Source organism: Enhydra lutris, unplaced genomic scaffold (assembly GCF_002288905.1).
Source record: "Enhydra lutris kenyoni isolate GAN:26980312 unplaced genomic scaffold, ASM228890v2 scaffoldscaffold45, whole genome shotgun sequence".
Classification (NCBI taxonomy): domain Eukaryota; kingdom Metazoa; phylum Chordata; class Mammalia; order Carnivora; family Mustelidae; genus Enhydra; species Enhydra lutris.
Window position 1 is genome coordinate 948278 of NW_019154129.1, and position 18114 is coordinate 966391.

At 37.8% G+C, this 18114-nt stretch overlaps 1 protein-coding gene across 3 annotated transcripts in view; it reads right to left on the reverse strand.

Annotated features, from left to right (window-relative positions):
• Positions 1–29: 29 nt before the first annotated feature.
• The window catches only part of LOC111156188 (centriolar coiled-coil protein 110), a 24521-nt gene continuing 6436 nt past the window's right edge, over positions 30–18114 (reverse strand). Inside the window, exons 4-16 of one of the 3 annotated variants that reach the window (XM_022516908.1) lie at positions 16021–16149; positions 11963–13610; positions 9096–9226; positions 8447–8624; positions 7554–7693; positions 6994–7110; positions 6529–6630; positions 6004–6120; positions 4484–4557; positions 3876–3938; positions 2924–2983; positions 2351–2436; positions 30–121 (exon numbers count right to left, since the gene is read on the reverse strand). In XM_022516908.1, the coding sequence (XP_022372616.1) occupies positions 69–121; positions 2351–2436; positions 2924–2983; positions 3876–3938; positions 4484–4557; positions 6004–6120; positions 6529–6630; positions 6994–7110; positions 7554–7693; positions 8447–8624; positions 9096–9226; positions 11963–13610; positions 16021–16149 (2898 nt within the window). In that variant the 3' untranslated portion in view covers positions 30–68. Of the gene's footprint in view, positions 122–2098; positions 2437–2923; positions 2984–3875; positions 3939–4483; positions 4558–6003; positions 6121–6528; positions 6631–6993; positions 7111–7553; positions 7694–8446; positions 8625–9095; positions 9227–11962; positions 13611–16020; positions 16150–18114 lie in introns of those variants that run through there. The other 2 variants (XM_022516911.1, XM_022516909.1) reach the window with 2 other exon arrangements.

An 18114-nucleotide genomic window follows, 5' to 3' on the forward strand; every position in this document is an offset into this window, starting at 1 on the left:
GAAAAAATCATAAGCGTGTAGCCCCCCCACCCACCCGCCCCTTGTTCATCCTAACGAATGCTGTCTTCTTAAATTGTCGCAACATTTGGCCGCTTTCTTTGGATTTTTCCTGCATATACTCCTAAAAATAGAGCAAAATTAATATTATTTCTCAGTGTCAATTTTTCTATAATTCCAATTAATGAGTGTTCACTATAAACCAGGCACCGAGCTAAGCGATATACAAGATCATACTTAATCCTTACATAAATAATCCCGAGGTAGAAACTGTTACTACTATCTTAAGGATAATAAAACCAAGACATGGGAGAGTAGGTCACGTGCCTAAGAAGCAGCCAGAAACAGACTCTGAGAACCCAGTTACACCTGATTTGTTATTTTACTTAACAACCATTTCGCATTACTGCTTCTACTTTGCTTTAATTAGTGGCTTCTGAATGTCACTATAAACTCCTGAGTCAAGCACAAGACATCAAATGAGCAAATGTTTTAAAACATGAGATCAGAGATTGCAATTTAGTTTTTAAGAACTATAAACAACTTTAACTGCTTTGCAGCAAACTGTAAGCCCTTAGCATCCTACTTCGGTCTAAGAGTATGAAAGTCTATCATCACAACAAAAATGAGCTTCCTATAAATTGCTAAATGAAGGGTTCATTCTCCATGCACATCAAAATAAAGCATGAAGTTCAAGTTTGTCTGAAACATAATCCAGGCCATTAAAAATCTAAGCAAGAAAGAATGATCTTTCCAACTAAATTCAGTTAGAATATTAGCCAGGCATATCTCAAATTTCCAATTTATGTAAAATGATAAAATCTTAGTCTTTTTCATTTGTATAAATAAGGCACTCATGTACAAATAAATCTTTAGAAAAAACAGGAAATTTTGTACTTGTTTAGATATATAATATACGTGATAAGTTCCTTTGTATTAATAATTACGAAGCAGTTCAATTAAACCACACTAGTTCTAGATACTGAACTTCAGTACGTTACTAACGGCAATGATCTCCTATTCATCCTCCATACTGTTGAGCGTTACTTGTTCTTTTTCTTACAGATTCACGAGGGACAAACAGTGGAGATGAAATGCATGAGACAAGAATGTGGATAGTCATCACCGTGGCAAGTGGAGAATATCACACAAAACAATACTAATTCCTCAATGAATCACCAACTGGCCAGGATTTATCACAATATATAACTCTAATATGGGAAAAAATTGCCAAGGTCTTAAAATTCCACACAACTTCACAAGATCTGGTGCTTGGTCTGAGTTCTTCAGAAACCTTTCAAACCAGCTGATTCTGACCACCTCTGGAATAAGCAGGATCTTCAGCTACACAGTCTCCTTTAAAACAACTCCACTGTCACTCACAGCAACTTCCAAAAGATGACCTTTCATATTATACTCTACATATGCAACATAATGAATTAAATTCACCATATACGTGCAAAAAGTCAGCAATCACTTCAAAGTTATGATCAGTATATCTCATTCCCTCTTCAAACTTATGTGAACAAATAGCAATAACACGAAAAAATTTATGTTGTTCATTCCCTCCGAATTTGGAGGAAATCACTTAGAAATAAAAGCTCTGAAATATGCCTAATCGCATATTAATGGGGAGATTAGAATTGATTAGAGATTTAATCTTCATTTTCTAGCGATTAATTTAGGTTTCTTTTAAATGTTTAGAAAGCAGTGTAGTTAAAGCAAAGCACTTTGAAAGTATTTTTTAATGGATCACATAATTTCTGGTGAGCTTATCAATGTGTCTTAACAAAGATACCCACAAAATATTAAAACAGTAGCTTAACAGCTTTGCATTAGCTTAATACTGAATTTGTCTTCTTGCCACCATAAATAATTTAAAATCCATAAAACAACAAAACAAAACTTACCCCCTCCCACCTGGCATATTCACATGTGATCTTGTGGCCAGAGGGAGAAATTTTTCATGGCTTTATGTGCAGATACAAATATTCCCGGGTGATACACTTCCCCAAAGCTGAACAAACACGTAGATTTAAGCATCGGTTATTACACTTTACTCACGTATAAAAAAGTTTTCTGAATTAAGCATGTGTAATTCTATAAATTTTTCAGATTAAAAAAATGTATAGCATTTCATTACAGAAATCGAGATTGGAACCACAGGTTTACTACGATCTCCTGACTGCCACAGCATACTAACACAGACGACCACTCACAGGAATGAGGGTGAATATGCCCAAATTATGGTGGCAAGGAAAGACAAGGTATTGCACTAGGGTGGCCTGCATCACGGGGCAGCTCGCGCACGTCCTTCCACTGAACGGGCTTCGGGAACTCATTTGCTACACACCTGAAACAGGCGCTCTGTTAGGCACTCTGCTCTGTGAAGACTTCTGTCTATTTTGCACAACCCCCTTCACTGATGTCTTAGGGGTTCTAATTGAATATAAAAAAATTAATAAGTCACTTGCATTAAGGTCTAAATGTTCAACATTCAAAGAAAGCAACCATAGCGCATCAACGGTTCAAAGTACAAATAAGCTCGAAAAAGGACGAAAGTCTCACGCATGCGCACAGCAAGGAAGCTACGCTCTGCTTCAGCAGGGACTAGAAGACTTTGCTGGAGAATCACTTTGGTGATGCTGAGCTTAACTATATGGATGCTTACAACTCTTAATGAGTAAAATGGTATGAAATGAAAAGTAAAAACATGCCAACGTAAGATGATAATTAAAATATAATACACAACGGTACACCAAAGGGTTATCATTGAACACAAAACTTTAAAAGATCTTCATAATGCTATGAACAAATCACATTTGTAAAATAGTTACCCTTTAAGTAAACAGCACTAAATTATGTTTCCCGCTCAAAGCTAATTTTGATTTGGATGTTTTTAAATACCCTGCGGTGGCATTCTTACCCTTGTCTACTAAGGAGCCTGTGAACGGGCGCATTCTGTCCTTGGTTTGGCTGAAGGACTCTGTTGACAAAGTAAAAAATTAATTCAAAAGAGAATGACATAAATTCATTCCCTCCCCGCTTTTTCTTTTAATAGATGAAAGATGATTAACCGTGAGATGGAAGTCATCTATGCAGATAGGCCAATATAATAATACCACACAGCAAATCAAGCTGATAGAAGCATATTAATATGGTACTTATATTTTGCTCACTGAGAGCCCAAATCTTAGGTTTTTATCAGGATGTCCAATGTATGTGTTTAACTCTTGTGTTTTTAGGTAATTTATTTATATACTTTACAAAAACCAACTTTTCCTTTCAAACATCCAACTAGCATCACTCTTGTAAAAGTAGAAATAAGATCAGAAATATTAAGCTAGCTTTCTAAGGTTTTTATTTATTTTTTTAAACATTTCATTTATTTATTTGAGATAGAGAACAAGAGAGACAGACAGCACAAGTGGCCTGGGGGCGGGGCAGGCAGAGGGAGAGAGAGAAGCAGGATCCCCACTGAGCAGGGAGTCCCACATGGGGCTCAATACCAGGACCCAGCATCATGACCTGAGCCTAAGGTAGACACTTAACTGACTGAGCCACCCAGAAGCCACTAAGGTTTTTTAGTAAGTAACCTAAGTAAGTCCTGGGCTATGAGCTGAGCTTGGGACATAGGGTGCTGAAATTTCTACCTGAGATGGCATATTCTAAAAAAAGGTCCAGAAACACCTGGTCTGACATGTAACCAGGTACATGACCCAGTGTTAACATGGATCTCGGCGCCTCTTCAATCCTCTAGCCAGCAGAGACTGTCCTGCTGATCTAAAGTTAGAACTAAATGAACAGAAAGTAAGCTTGGGATTTATAATTTTTTTTTAATAAATAGTTTCTCACAGAGACGAAGTGGTTTTTCTCACCTTGTTTCGGAAGGATTTTGCTTAACCAGAAATTTCTTATTTGGCATTCCCATTTCAGCAGCTCTAATACAACATGAAAATAAGGACACACAAACATTGTATTTAGAAAAGGAGAGAAACACTTCTGGATGTGATGCAGGATGACAGAAACAAATCATTTACAGGTTGCTATACTACTCAACTGTACTCAGCACACTAGAGATTACTTTCCAGAAAAAAGCAGCTTACTAAGACAGTTACCAATCCTGGTTCTTGGCATTAGGTTTTCCTCCCATGAAGTATTTTGCATATTAGACAAAGAATATATTCAAAAGATGTAAAATTAATACTGAATATAAAATTTAACTATTTTTAAGGCTGAGTGGCTATGATGACACAAGTGAACACTTAGTCTCCTTCAGTAATTGATACATTTAACCTAAAGATGAAATCAGATTTTACCACCTGAATAATAAAACTTCACATAAAAAAAAAGGGATTTCTATCAACTGAGCTGTAGAAAAGTGAACTTTTATCTAATTTGAATACACAAACAGACCAACGGATGACTAAAATTAATTGCTTTGCTAGGAACTGAATTAAGGTGACATGAAACAAAGAAAACTTACTTCATGTACTTCCTCCTATCGAGAGACTTCTGTGTTGCAGCCGACAGGGCCACTCGTGGACTTTTCATTTTGTCCTTGAAAATACAAACCAAAAAGCTTGAGTGGTACCAGTAATACCACTAAAATAATACAGGGATGATCTCAGACTGTATGGAAAAGCTTCTCTTACTAGTATTTGAAACTTTAACTTAATCTGTCTTTAGTACTAAAACAGTCCAACTTCTTATATAATTATAATTATTTTTCCCAATGAAATAATATAAATTTAGCTTCTTTTTCTTTTGTCGACCCATTTAAAATCACTGATTCAAACCACACACCTCCAACACTCTGACAGATTTCAAAAAACTCTGGTTTCCAAAAAGACAAAATCCACCTGATAACTCAAAGGAAATTCAATCAGGAGCCATGATAGTTTTTTAGAAGTCATCCAAACAACAGTGAATGCTTCAACTCCAAAATCTAATCACAAAACAATACCCAATTCTTTTAAATCTGTCTTTAGAGTTAAGTGTTGCTGGTAATCCTGGGAACGGGTCTATGCTTAAAATTGTAGGGAACATGCTAAAGTCAAAATAGAGAATGAGATTTGGTATCAATTACCCCCAACCCAGAAGAACCTCAATGTGAAATAAGAAGAAATAAATATATTGGTCTCCACCCCTCGTTCCTGTTGATATTTGATCTTTGACCCCTGTTCCTAAGACAGAGCTCCTAAAACCCTAGGAAGCTGAGATACTGATGGTAGAAGCATCTTCTGCTCTAATATTTGGTCTTGACCTCAGTTCCTGACACAGAGCTCATAAATCCCTTGGAATTTTCTGGGTGATATAAGCATCTTTTGTTCCAATAAGACAACTTTAGAAGGGGCTCCCAGGTACAGGCTAGTCATCAGAAAGACCAAGCAGGAGTAGAAGCTTACCCCCTTGTCCAGAAATAAGAGAGGGGCTAGAGATTGAGTTAATCACTGATCATGCCTACATGATAAATCCTCCACAGCAATACCTAAAGGATGGGGTTCAGAGAGCTTCCATGAACACATCCATGTGCCGGGAAGATGGCACACTCCAACTCCACGGAGGGACAGAAGCTCCTGCCCTCAGGACCCTTCCAGGCCCTGCTCTATGCATCTCTTCATCTGTATCCTCACTTGTGTCCTTATACAGTAAACCAGCAAATCCCCTAACTACTGTGAGCCATTCAAGGAAATTATCAAACCCAAAGGCAGGGTTATGGGAATCCTGTTTTATAGCTGGTCAGTCAGAAATACAAGTGACACCTGAGACTTTGGATGGGAGGAAGTCTTAACTTCCTCCTTATCTTGTAGTATCTGACTCTTAACTCCAACTAGATACTACCAGAACTGAAGTGAATTGTAGGACCTCCCCGCTAGTGCGGGAGAAGTGATTGGCGTGCGGAAAAACATACATCTGGTATCAGAAGTACCAGAAGTTCTAGGAGTGTAGAAGAAATAGTTTTTCTTTTCCACTCTTCATTCATTAAAAAATCATGTAACATACCATTTGCCTGAGCATTTTCTCTTTGCGAACTTCTCGATCATGATGGAGAATAGACATTCTTTCAGCTGCATCCATTACAAAGAATATGTCATGAATACCATACAGGGCAGCTCGCAACTAGATTCAAAAGAAGAAAACATTGTCCCCATTTAAAAAGAGGAGGTTAGAGTTTAGTAATGTTATGTGCACTTACACTTTTAAGGGAAAAGGGTTAAAAAGTTTGTTCTTTTTTTTTTTTAAGATTTTATTTATTTGACAGAGAGATAAAGAGTGCCTGAGAGCACAATCGGAGAGAATGGCAGAGGGAGAGGGAGAAGCAGGCTCCTCACTGAGCAGGGAGCCTGATGTAGGGCTGGATCCCAGAATCCTGGAACCATGACCCGGCCTAAAGGCAGACGCCCAACTGACTGAGCCACCCAGGTGCCCCAAAAGGGTTAAAGTTTTAATTAAAACCTCTTTTCAGTGGTTAAATGAGGGGAGAGATAGAAATTTCCATTTAAAAGCCTTCAGGACACGTGCATTTACCTGAGCTAACACTCTTTCCTGAAGAGAAGCATCTTGTGCTGAAACAACTCCTCTCTTCAATGGCGCTTCTGACTGAAAACTCCTTATGAATTCCATAGTGTCCTGGAAGATGAAATACTCCTTCAAAAACCACTTTCCTAGAAAGATTCATGATCACTGGAATTTCCTTCTGATTTTTTTCTCAGCCAATTCAAAATCACTAAGAACATAAAACTATTACTTCCCAGAAGTCAAACAGTACTCCCTTTGAGGTGAGACATATACAAACTACTTCATTTATGCACTTTAAAAAGCCATTTAAATGAGATTAATCAGATTTCTATAATCGCCGACATTGCAGTGACTAAGAAATGTTTGATCTGCCTAAGTTCTGAACTAATGAGTCACCTCTAGCTAGTGACTAGCCATCGCTGGACTGAGAAACTGAGCCAGAAGTGAAACAGGAACAACAGACCAGCTCCTTACTTTTACAGTTTGGCGAAGTTGTTTCAGCTTATCTGTCTGCATAAGCCTTCGAGTAAGAAATCCTTTTGCCACTGCAGTTATCTTATTAAATTTTGTTTGTAATTCCGGACTGAAAACCTAGAAGAAATCAGACAGACACCATGAGTTAAGAATCTGAGCCTTATAATCCTTAATCTATTACAATGAGCTGAATTCTACACATGTATGCTCTGTGTGCGGTCATCTCCGAGAAGGGCCACGCTATTTGATGTAGGGCACAAACATCTGTCCTCATCTGTACAACCTAAGATAACGTAGCTCTTTTTTTTTTTTAAGATTTTATTTATTTATTTGACAGACAGAGATCACAAGTAGGCAGAGAGGCAGGCAGAGAGAGATGGGGAAGCAGGCTCCTTGCCGAGCAGAGAGCCCAACATGGGGCTTCGATCCCAGGACTCTGGGATCACAATGTGAGCCGAAGACAGAGGCTTTAACCCACTGAGCCACCCAGACGCCCCGATAATGTACCTCTTTAAAAAAGATAGCTAGATAGACACGCAAATATCATTAAGTTCGCCCACCTGAGACCATTTAGGTTTGGCCCTTCCAAAAGGCCTTGTTACTGACAGCTTGGTCAAGCCACTAGTTGATGAGCCCCAGAGGTAGAAGGGTGCTTCGTTTGCAGAAGCAAAGCTGTGCTGCAGGGCAGAACTTGTGAAACCTAGAGAAATACATGTACAGTGTTATACTTGACGTCATATAATCAGAATATGCAGAACATCCAAATAAACACTTATGACTTACTAAGAATAACAACTGCCTCTGAAACTAGTCCACGTGCAGACGTGAAATATTTATGGGCTTTACGCTTCTGCACCAGATGGATCTTTTCTTTTCTTTTTTTTTTAAAGATTTTATTTATTTATTTGACAGACAGAGATCACAAGTAGGCAGAGAAGCAGGCAGAGCGAGAGAGGAGGAGGCAGGTTCCCTGCTGAGCAGAGAGCCCGATGTGGGGCTCGATCCCAGGACACTGGGACCATGACCTGAGCCGAAGGCAGAGGCTTTAACCCACTGAGCCACCCAGGCGCCCCAGATGGATCTTTTCAACACAAACAGCGTCTCAGGATAATTGTAGATGTGGAGATAAGCTCTTGCTGGGTCTGAAGAATTAGATGTAATTCAAGATCACTGGGGAGACGGCAAACTGTGTTTTCAGTTGAAGCACATCTCCTGCTGCATGAATTAACAAAGCCTGGGCTCTGAGTCAAATTTCTTGACAGTTTCCTGGCTGAGGTGGCTTTTCTCATGAACACCTGCTCACCAGTCTTTGATCTGCTCTCACTTCATTTTTCACTACTTACTGGGCAGCTGGCAAATGGGATTACTTGAAGGATGGAGCTAGAGTTTGAAAGTAAAATATCTTACTATAGGATCATTTTTTCCAAAAGAAGAGAATTTTGAAAATATTTACCAGAGCTATTTGAGTTTGAAGGACGGAGCGAGTCCACCTGAGACAGCATTGTTTCCAGCAAACCAGACTCATTTATTTTTCTCCATTCTAAGTCCGCCACGTTGTTGCTGCCCGATTCAGACGCTTCAGCTGCAATCACCTTCTTCTCTTTTAACATTTTCTCCTGTTCTTCTATTTCCTGTAGGTTAGCAGTGTATTATATAACGTGCTACATCTTCTGTTGAATTATGTACCAAAATACCATCACTTTAGGCTTAGCTAAAAGTAATGGGTAATTATCAGCAAATGATTAATTTCAAGTTTTCCTACCTCCAATGAAATCTTAAAACAAGTATCCTTGTTCTTACAATACATTCTTGCAGAATGCGTAGTTCAGCATTAATATATAAAATCTTTGAAAAATACTAAACGTTTTGAATCAAGGATTCAATAAAGTATCCTTTTGATGAATTATGCATTTATTTTTCGATAAGGAATTAAATATTAAACCTCACATTTTGGCAATATCCACGTATCAAAATCAATCACCTCCATAGATTAAGATATACAGGGGAAGAAATTACAAGTATCCTTTAGGTGACCAAAATTCATATTACCCCCAGTGAAATTCCACTTACCAGACCCATATTCCTACGTTTTAATTCCTCACCTTCTGCAACCTTTCCTGTTCCCTTTCCTGCTCAGCTATGAGTAGTGATAACTGCTGGGCATGCTGTTCTTCTAGCCTCTTCCGCATTTCTTCAAAAGCTAACATCCTGCTTTTTAATATCTCCTCGCTTTCTGAAAAGAAACACAACCCCTCAAATTTAGAAGATTTACTAATATCTGACCGAAGATACATTCCTGGGTCCGATGTAACACAATCAAGGTAGAGCCAGTCCCCACTCTGAGGCACATTCTCTTCTGCCACGCCCTTCATTTCATGCTACCAACAGAGGCCTGCTTGTGGCCACCATCCCCACTCACTCAACAGATCCCACCATGATCTGAACCGATGGAGCCAAGACTATCTGTTCAGTCAAGAATCTCCTTACTCAGGGTACCTGAGTGGCTCAGTTGGTTAGGTGACTAACTTCGGCTAGGGTCATGATCCCAGGGTTGTGGAATCAAGCCCCACATCGAGCTACCAGCTTTGCAGGGGAGCCTACTTCTCCCTCTCCTTTTGCCTGCCACACCCCCTGATTGTACTCTCATTCTCTGTCAAATAAATAAAATCTTAAAAAAAAAAAAAGATTTTCCTCACTCAAATCAACTCTCCTTACTCAAATTAACTTCAAGATGTGATTCTCATCTGCATCTCACCTCTCTTCTGACTCTGGCCCTTCTCCAAGATCTCCGGTATTGTAGTTTCTAGTTTTGTTTAGTTTTGGTTTTTTACTTTTTATTTTTTTTAAGATTTTATTTATTTATTTGACAGAGAGATCACAAGTAGGCAGAGAGGCAAGCAGAGAGACAGGAGGAAGCAGGCTCCCTGCTGAGCAAAGAGCCCGATGTGGGACTCGATCCCAGAACCCTGGGATCATGACCTGAGCCAAAGGCAGAGGCTTTAACCCACTGAGCCACCCAGGCGCCCCTAGTTTTGGTTTTTTAAATAAATGTTCCTCTGATAATGTCAAGCTTCTCAGCTTCAGTTTCCAAATAACACTGGATATTAAAATTTCAGATATTTAAATTGCAAACTAAAAAATTCATTCAACCATTGTGACTATGCAACTTACTGAACAGAAAGAGATAAGACACTCTCAGATGTTGAAATTCCAAGTATTACATCAATGCAGTACCTATTCATGGACACATCGCAATTCAACTGAATTCAAAGAATCATTCTTTCCAAGTATACAGTCAATGATTTTCACTGAAGATAAGTATATTATATTATCTATCTGTTGGGGCTCCTGGGTGGCTCAGTGGGTTAAAGCCTCTGCCTTCGGCTCAGGTCATGATCCCAGGGTCCTGGGATGGAGCCCCGCATCGGGCTCTCTGCTCAGCAGGGAGCCTGCTTCCCCTGCCCCCTCTCTCTGCCTGCCTCTCTGCCTACTTGTGATCTCTGTCAAATAAATAAATAAAATCTTTTAAAAAATTATATTATCTATCTGCTATGGTATTCCCATCATTTGTTCCCAAATACATTTTATTCAGCTACAACAATTTGCATTTGTGTACAATTTTCCACAGGCAAAGGGGAACCAAAAAGCAGTAGAAATACAACTTTCAGGGGTTGGCTCAGTGGGTTGGGCCTCTGCCTTCGGCTCAGGTCATGATCTCAGGGTCCTGGTGATCTAGCCCCACACCAGGCTCTCTGCTTGGCTGGGAGACTGCTGCCCCCCTTCTCTCTGCCTGCCTCTCTGCCTACTTGTGATCTCTCTCTCTGTGTGTCAAATAAATAAATAAAATCTTTCAAAAAAAATTACAACTTTCAGCAAAAAAGGACAAAAGGACAAAAAAAGGACAAAGCTCCTCAGCTCAACCACTCAACCAACAGCAAGAGTCCACTCAGCTTTCAGCTCCATCTTAAGAACGTCATAACTGAGCACTGCCCAGTGGCTCCTCTGAGAGCAAGCTGGCTGCCTCCACAGTTGGCCTCACCTCCCTCGCACTGGCTGTGCTCCTTTCAAAAGCTCTGCCAGGTCTGACCCTTAGTTAGCTGTATGGGCCTCTGGTATTCACAGACACGGCCACCAGTCACACCGCCCTATCCATCTGGATAGGTCCCCAGGGACCCACTGATGTTTTTATTAGAGTTCTTATAAAGTTACACAGATTTTCAACGGTCTGTCCCAACCCTATTTTTCCATAAACCCCGTTATTTTTAGTGTGCAATTTTACAGAATGTGAAGGTTTTTTCAGGAAGGTATAGATCACACTGGAGCTGAAATGTTTATGTCCAAAAACTTCATTGACTTGACTCATTTCTTCCATATCCATAATGAAGAATTATGAACCACAACAACAAAGTAAGGAGTTAAGAAGACATATTTTAACAAGTTGCTGTTAATATGACATTAGGTATGAAGGAAATTTGAAATAATTTTTATCAATAAAGATGTCATTCTTAAAACACTACTCAGAGCCTTATTTATGATTTTTCTCTAATAAGCTAATGTCAACTACATGAAGACCAACTACATGAAGATCTGATTACAAATGAAACAACAGACTGATGAAAATATTAGAAACCACTGTCCATCTAAAAGGAAGATATCGTATTAATACACTAGATTAAGACTATGAGCGATGTTTCATCCAAGAACTTTTTCCTCCAGTCACTAACAATTTTCTCTGTGATACAAAGTGAACTGTGAAAGATTCGTATTTGAAACAAGAGAAGGCTTTAAGAAAGCCTATCAATGGCAATAAACAATAGCTAATTATAGGTTCTCCAATAAGAGAAATTAAATGAAAAACCCTGATAAACAGATGAGGACAATTATTATTGTTTTTCAAAATGTCAATTAAAAGTATTCGATAAAGGTGCCATCTGCTTGGCAGGTATCAAACACTTGAAAGTTTCCTTACCTTTGGAACTACTTTCTGACATTTTATTCTTGTTCATATAGACAGATCCCTTGGGGTATCTTTTTTCTGGCAAATGCTGCCTTTCCTGTTCAGCTATTCCAGTGGCTAAGACATAAGGGCAGTTTTCTTTTTGCAAACTATCAATATCTAAATCAAGTCTCCGTTTAACTTTCTCAAAACTGTTATCCAAAAACGGTTCATTGCCACAGGCCACTGTAGGGGTGTCCATCTGCTGTCTGGCATTCTGGTTTTGCATCAGTAAAGGAGATGGGTTTTTTACATCGTAAGACTTATTCAGTTCCATTTGTAAATTGCAGGTGTTTTTCTCCAGCACATTGGCTGACTTGAGGGCGCTCCCAGTTCCAAAGTTTTGACTCACTATACACTGACTGGTGGCACATGGCTCATGCAATCTTGGCATTGTAGGACACGTACTGTCCATCTTGGGTGGTCCTCTCCCATCAGACATTAACTGACCTTCCATGATGGCAAGTCCATGAATGACCTTGTTTTCTAACTGATTTCCTGAAGACTGGCATACCTGATTTGATTTACCTACAACCACTTCCTGTATGGTTTCAGATGTATTTTTGGTGACATAAACCTTGCTTGGACAAACTCCTACTAAATCAACTGGTAACTTTGGCACAGTTTCAGGTATGTTTGTTTTTTCATCAGTATCTTGAACAACTAAGTCTACTGTCTGCTCTTTTCCTTTAGGACTTAACTCACAGGCATTTATCGGGTTATTTATAAGGATATGACATGCTGATGATGGCCTCGAATGCCTTCGATGCATTTTAGGACTCAGGCTTGGCTCTGGACTAGGTAATTTGGCATATGAACCAGTAAGACTTTTGATAATGTTATTCTCGGGAACAAAAGTGGGAATGACTTTAAAATCAGATTCAGGGTCTAAAACAGTGCGATGGCCAGTTCGTACAGGTATGTCCACTTTAGAAAAGCTACCTAACACGGACTCATTCGTGCTGCTTGCTTGAGTGGAAGCACCTTGGAGAAGAACATTTGATTTATTAAGGCTTGGTTTGTCCAGAATCACTGAAGCACAGGGTCTGCCAGGCCACTGCGCCTTCTCCTTCCCATAGTCGGTCACTTTCAAAGCCTCGTTTTCCTTATCTGAGTGACACTCGTGAACACTCCTCTTCGCACTAGTTCTCAGACTGCGTCTAGATTGTTCTCTTTCTATATATTCCTTTGACTTTTTCATCAGGTTCTGAAGACTCATTATGTAGGGATCTGGAGTAACTTCCTCCAAAAGTGTTGGGTCCAGTTCTTCACTGGATGGGAAGAGACCATCGGACAGAAGAGTTTCCTGAGGGGCTGCTGAGGGGATCTTTGCGGAAGCTTCCTTTTCCACAGGGGTAACATCTGAACTATCACAGTGCTTCAGAGAATTAAATTCTGAGTCCCTAGCTGAATCTGTCCCATTAGATTTAAATTGGTCCTCATGATTCAATGGCAAAATTCCAGTTGTCTTTTCAAACTTTCCTAAAGTAGAGTGTTCAGTAGGGCTTGGCAAGATATTTGGAAATGTGGAAGGGACATTCAAGTTTCTGACTTCTGAATCAGAATAAACTGTTTCAGTCTCCCATGGATCAAAATCACTGGGATTAGGTGCTTTTCTAACCTGGAAAAGGAAATTTAAAAATTTTTATTTCCTCATTGCAAAGAAAGGCCTTTGATTTCATTATTTTCTAAAATAAAATTGAAATAGAAAATTCAAATATTCTAATATTTGAAAACACAGACAAAAACTAAGATAACCTTTTTCTATTGTATCATGTATCACATGGGGCTCAAATTACTACTAAAAATATCTACTGATAAAAAATTAAATAAAATAATTTAAAAAAATAAAAACATCTATTGGCCATCCTGGCCTATTTATTAAAAGAGTATACGAAAAAAAGGAAATTATCTAATCTGATACAAATATGCACACATGTGAATGGGTACATACACACATCTATATGCACATATCCATGCACAACTTAATCTTGGAATAGATGGATCTTAACTTTCTCCTGTATTATATGTTATTAAAGTCACCAACTGGGTCCTCCCATGAAAGCTAAGAATACCAATGTATGAGATAAATAGCAAGTAATGAAATTTCTTACTTGAGTGACTCTAAAAGCTAACTTGTCTAGGATATTAAGCAAAAATAATTCAGTAACAAGACTCCTGCCTTCCACATGCTTACACCAGATTTGAACTAAAATCCTTCTATATGATGAGGTAAATTTGTATTAAATGATAGCTCAGCCATGTAGCTGAAGTTAAAGATTTTCACCTTAAAATCTAATTCACCAAAGCAAATTTCTATTTGATTAACTGACATGTTAAACAGCAACCCATTAATGAGTTTTAGAACAAGCAAAATAAATAAAAATTTTATAAATTAAGACGAGAACAACTAACACACAAGAGATACAACAGAAAAAATAAAATTACATTTTCTATCTAAATAATTTGACTTAGCAAAAGAATAAAAAGTGAACTGGATGGCTTTTAAAGATTATACAAGCATATATTAAACTGACAGAAATTATCATATTATCATATAAATACAGACTCCAGAATCCTGAATATTAAGAAATTTTTAGGTTGTTATGTGTTTTTTTTTTTCCTAGACCATATGGCACTCCCGTTATACCTTACAAATCCCAAGACATATAATGGTTTCCAGGTAGTATGCAATAAACAACACAACAAAATATACTTAGTCACAACCTCAGCACCAAAATAAAACAAAAGGGAAACACATTCACCGAATCCATAAACATGTTCATAGGCTTAAGAAAAATAAACTGTTTCCTTAAAATACTTCACATTTCACATTTACATGTACAGCAGCTACAGCTATGTTTTTTTCTAACCAAAATGAGCCTTTGGTTAGAGAATAGAAATAAACAAAAATGTATCAAAGAATGATAGGTTTTACAGGTAAAAGAGACTGGAGACATCCATTTGTACAATATAAAATGTCTCTATCTGCATAATTAATTCATTACTCTCTAGTTTAACAATGTACATGCTCTATTAAATGTTGGAAGCTTTAAGACTCAACAATCTCATTAGTAGTATATTTGATATAATCCCTCACTAGACCAACAATGACATGCCATTTTTGTTTCAATAATAGGAAACACCTAGTAAATTAAACACTTACCCTTATTATTGTGCTACATATTATATTTTTTAAAGTTAAAATGGACAGCCATTGTAATGTGCAAATTAAACTCCACTACCCACAGACAAATGAAGGTAGCAGTTAGTGGGAAACAGCCTAAAGTTCACTGTACGAGTGTCATCTAGGGTGAATTATACAAACTACAAACCCCTAAGATTATGAAAAAATGTTAAGATGTAACTAGCAAAACAGAGCTGTATATGGCAGAAATTATTTGTTCAATGTACTTCATGGTTTTTTTTTTAGTATGAAATAATCCAGACCTTAAAACGAATTGTTTACAAATTTAAATTCAGCTAAATAAAAATAATTGTAAAAGGCATGAATGTACTGTTTAAATGGTTTCAGTTTAGATCTAAGATGCATCTAGACAATTCTACTTATGTAATCTAAATTACATTTGTGTACTTAAGAGAATGTCACCTAAAAAAAAAAAAAAAATGGGGGGCAGTTATTTACTTTAGAAGAGAATGAGAATAAGGTCATTGACTCAATAGTCTGAATAGTTCAGAGGGAAACTACAATGGTCAATCCCATCATTTTGTCACTGAGAATTCCATGTTTTTAGAGTCATAAGACACAGACAATAAGCAATTATATTCAGGGAAGGGCTCCATTGTCTAAGTACCCTCTGATTCAAGTACTGGGTGCATTACTAACAAGCAAGTGAATGTTCTTCGGAGTAACTGCAATGAAATATCACAAACCACAAAGATTCTGAAACATAACAGTGAAATATATTGGTAACTAACTAGAAAGTGCAAACCTATTTCTGAAAAGTTATTATTAATGTGTACCTCATGATTTCTTAATTATAACTTTAAAAAGCCTACATTACACACACCTGAACATTTTCAAGAATCTCTTGGACCCGAGTCAATAGAGCTTTCTTCCTATCAGCATGCTTTCTTGTTTCTATATCAAGTGCTTTCTGCTTTTCTTGTTGCATTTCCTTTCTTTTCTCAATGTTAAGCTGCAAAACATCAGAAATATGTAATTATTTCTCATAAATATAAAAACATCTTAAAATCGGGAAGCCTTGAATCAAAATGATTAAAATGTACAACACGTAAAACTACAGGGAAAGAAATCTTAACGGTGGGTGGGGGCAATGAGCAGAATGGACATGGGAGATCTTTCTGCAGGTATGAAAATGTTCTGTATGGGTGTGAGTTACACAAGTGTATGCCATATATCAAAACTCCTGGAACTTTAGGGGCACCTGGGTGGCTCAGTGGGTTAAAGCCTCTGCCTTCAGCTCAGGTCATGATCCCAAGGTCCTGGGATCGAGCCCCGCATCGGGCTTCTCTGCTCCGCAGGGAGCCTGCTTCCCCCTCTCTCTCTGCCTGCCTCTCTGCCTACTTGTGATCTCTGTCTGTCAAATAAATAAATAAAATCTTTAAAAAAAAAAAAAAAAAAAAACCTCCTGGAACTTTAGAACTTAAGCTCTGTGCGTTCTACTGCATGTAAATTATTCTCAACTGAATAAAAAGTTAAAAGAAAGAAAAAAACCTGTTCACTTTTCAAATGCTCTAAAATGAGAGGTAAAGGGCGCCTGGGTGGCTCAGTGGGTTAAAGCCTCTGCCTTCGGCTCAGGTCACGATCCCAGGGACCTGGGATGGAGCCCCGCATCGCATCGGGCTCTCTGCTCAGCAGGGAGCCTGCTTCCCTTCCTCTCTCTCTGCCTGCCTCTCTGCCTACTTGTGATCTCTCTCTGTCAAATAAATAAATAAAATCTTTTAAAAAAATAAAATAAAATGAGAGGTAAAATAAGCCCTTCTGGCCACTGCTGAGCTTTTCATTTGACAGTATCTTACCCCACAAGGTGAGATTCTTCAATTTCTAATCTTCTAATCAGTGTACATTTTATCTCTTTGCTATTTCAAGAAAATGTCTAAAGGCTTAATGACAAAAGAAACAGATAATGTTTTATTTGCCTACAAAATCAGAACACATTTGGTCTCGATTCATTGTACCTTCTAGTAAAAATAAAATTCACCTAAAAAATTGAAGTTTCTAAGCATTACATCTTTTTAATGAATTTAAATCTTAATTATTAAGTTCTAAGAAGCTTAGTCACTGCATGAAGGAGTCAAGACTTATTTTAGAATAATGCAAATGGAAAACATATCATAAAAAATTATTCCAAAATTATGCTATTCACCTATCACATACAACATAAAATTATGGATTAAGGTCCATAAGCAACAGATTTTGCTGATAAATACGTAACTGATGGAGTCATAGACCCTAAACAACAAGGCTCAGATATTTTGGTCCATATTAAACTAATCAAGCAATATGTTATCAACTGGCTGATAAAAATGTTTTAAACAAATTGTTTTTAAAGTTTTTATTTATTTATTTGTCAGAGAGAGAGAGAAAGCGCACACACAAGCAGGCGGAGGGGCAGGCAGAGGGAGAAGCAGGCTCTCTATGACTTGAGCCAAAGGCAGACACTTAACCAACTGAGCCACCCAGGCATCCCTGTTATAAAATTATTATTTGCATGGTACCAAAGAATCATTCCACAATTTACTTGCTAATCAAAAAGGGGAAAATGTATACTTTCGAGAGTTATCTGGCAGTCACCACCTATAAAAGCAAGTGTTCAAACTAAACATCGCCAACAGAGGGACAACTAGATTATGTAACTTCTAATTTAATATGGAGCACAGGGCATCAGCTCTAAAGAATTCTTGCCAAAAATGTTTAACCGGACTCTGACCCAACTTTTGGTTTTTTTTCCTAATCAAACCTTTAGACTTAATTTCCAGTTTATAGGAACTACAGGGACTAGAGGACAAGTAAAATATCACCATGGAAAAACAATTAGACAAACCCAAAATAAGGCATTCTATTAAGATAACTGGTCTGGTCTCTAAAAATTCACTATCATTACAAAAAAAAAAAAAAAAAAAAAAAAAAAAAAAAAAAA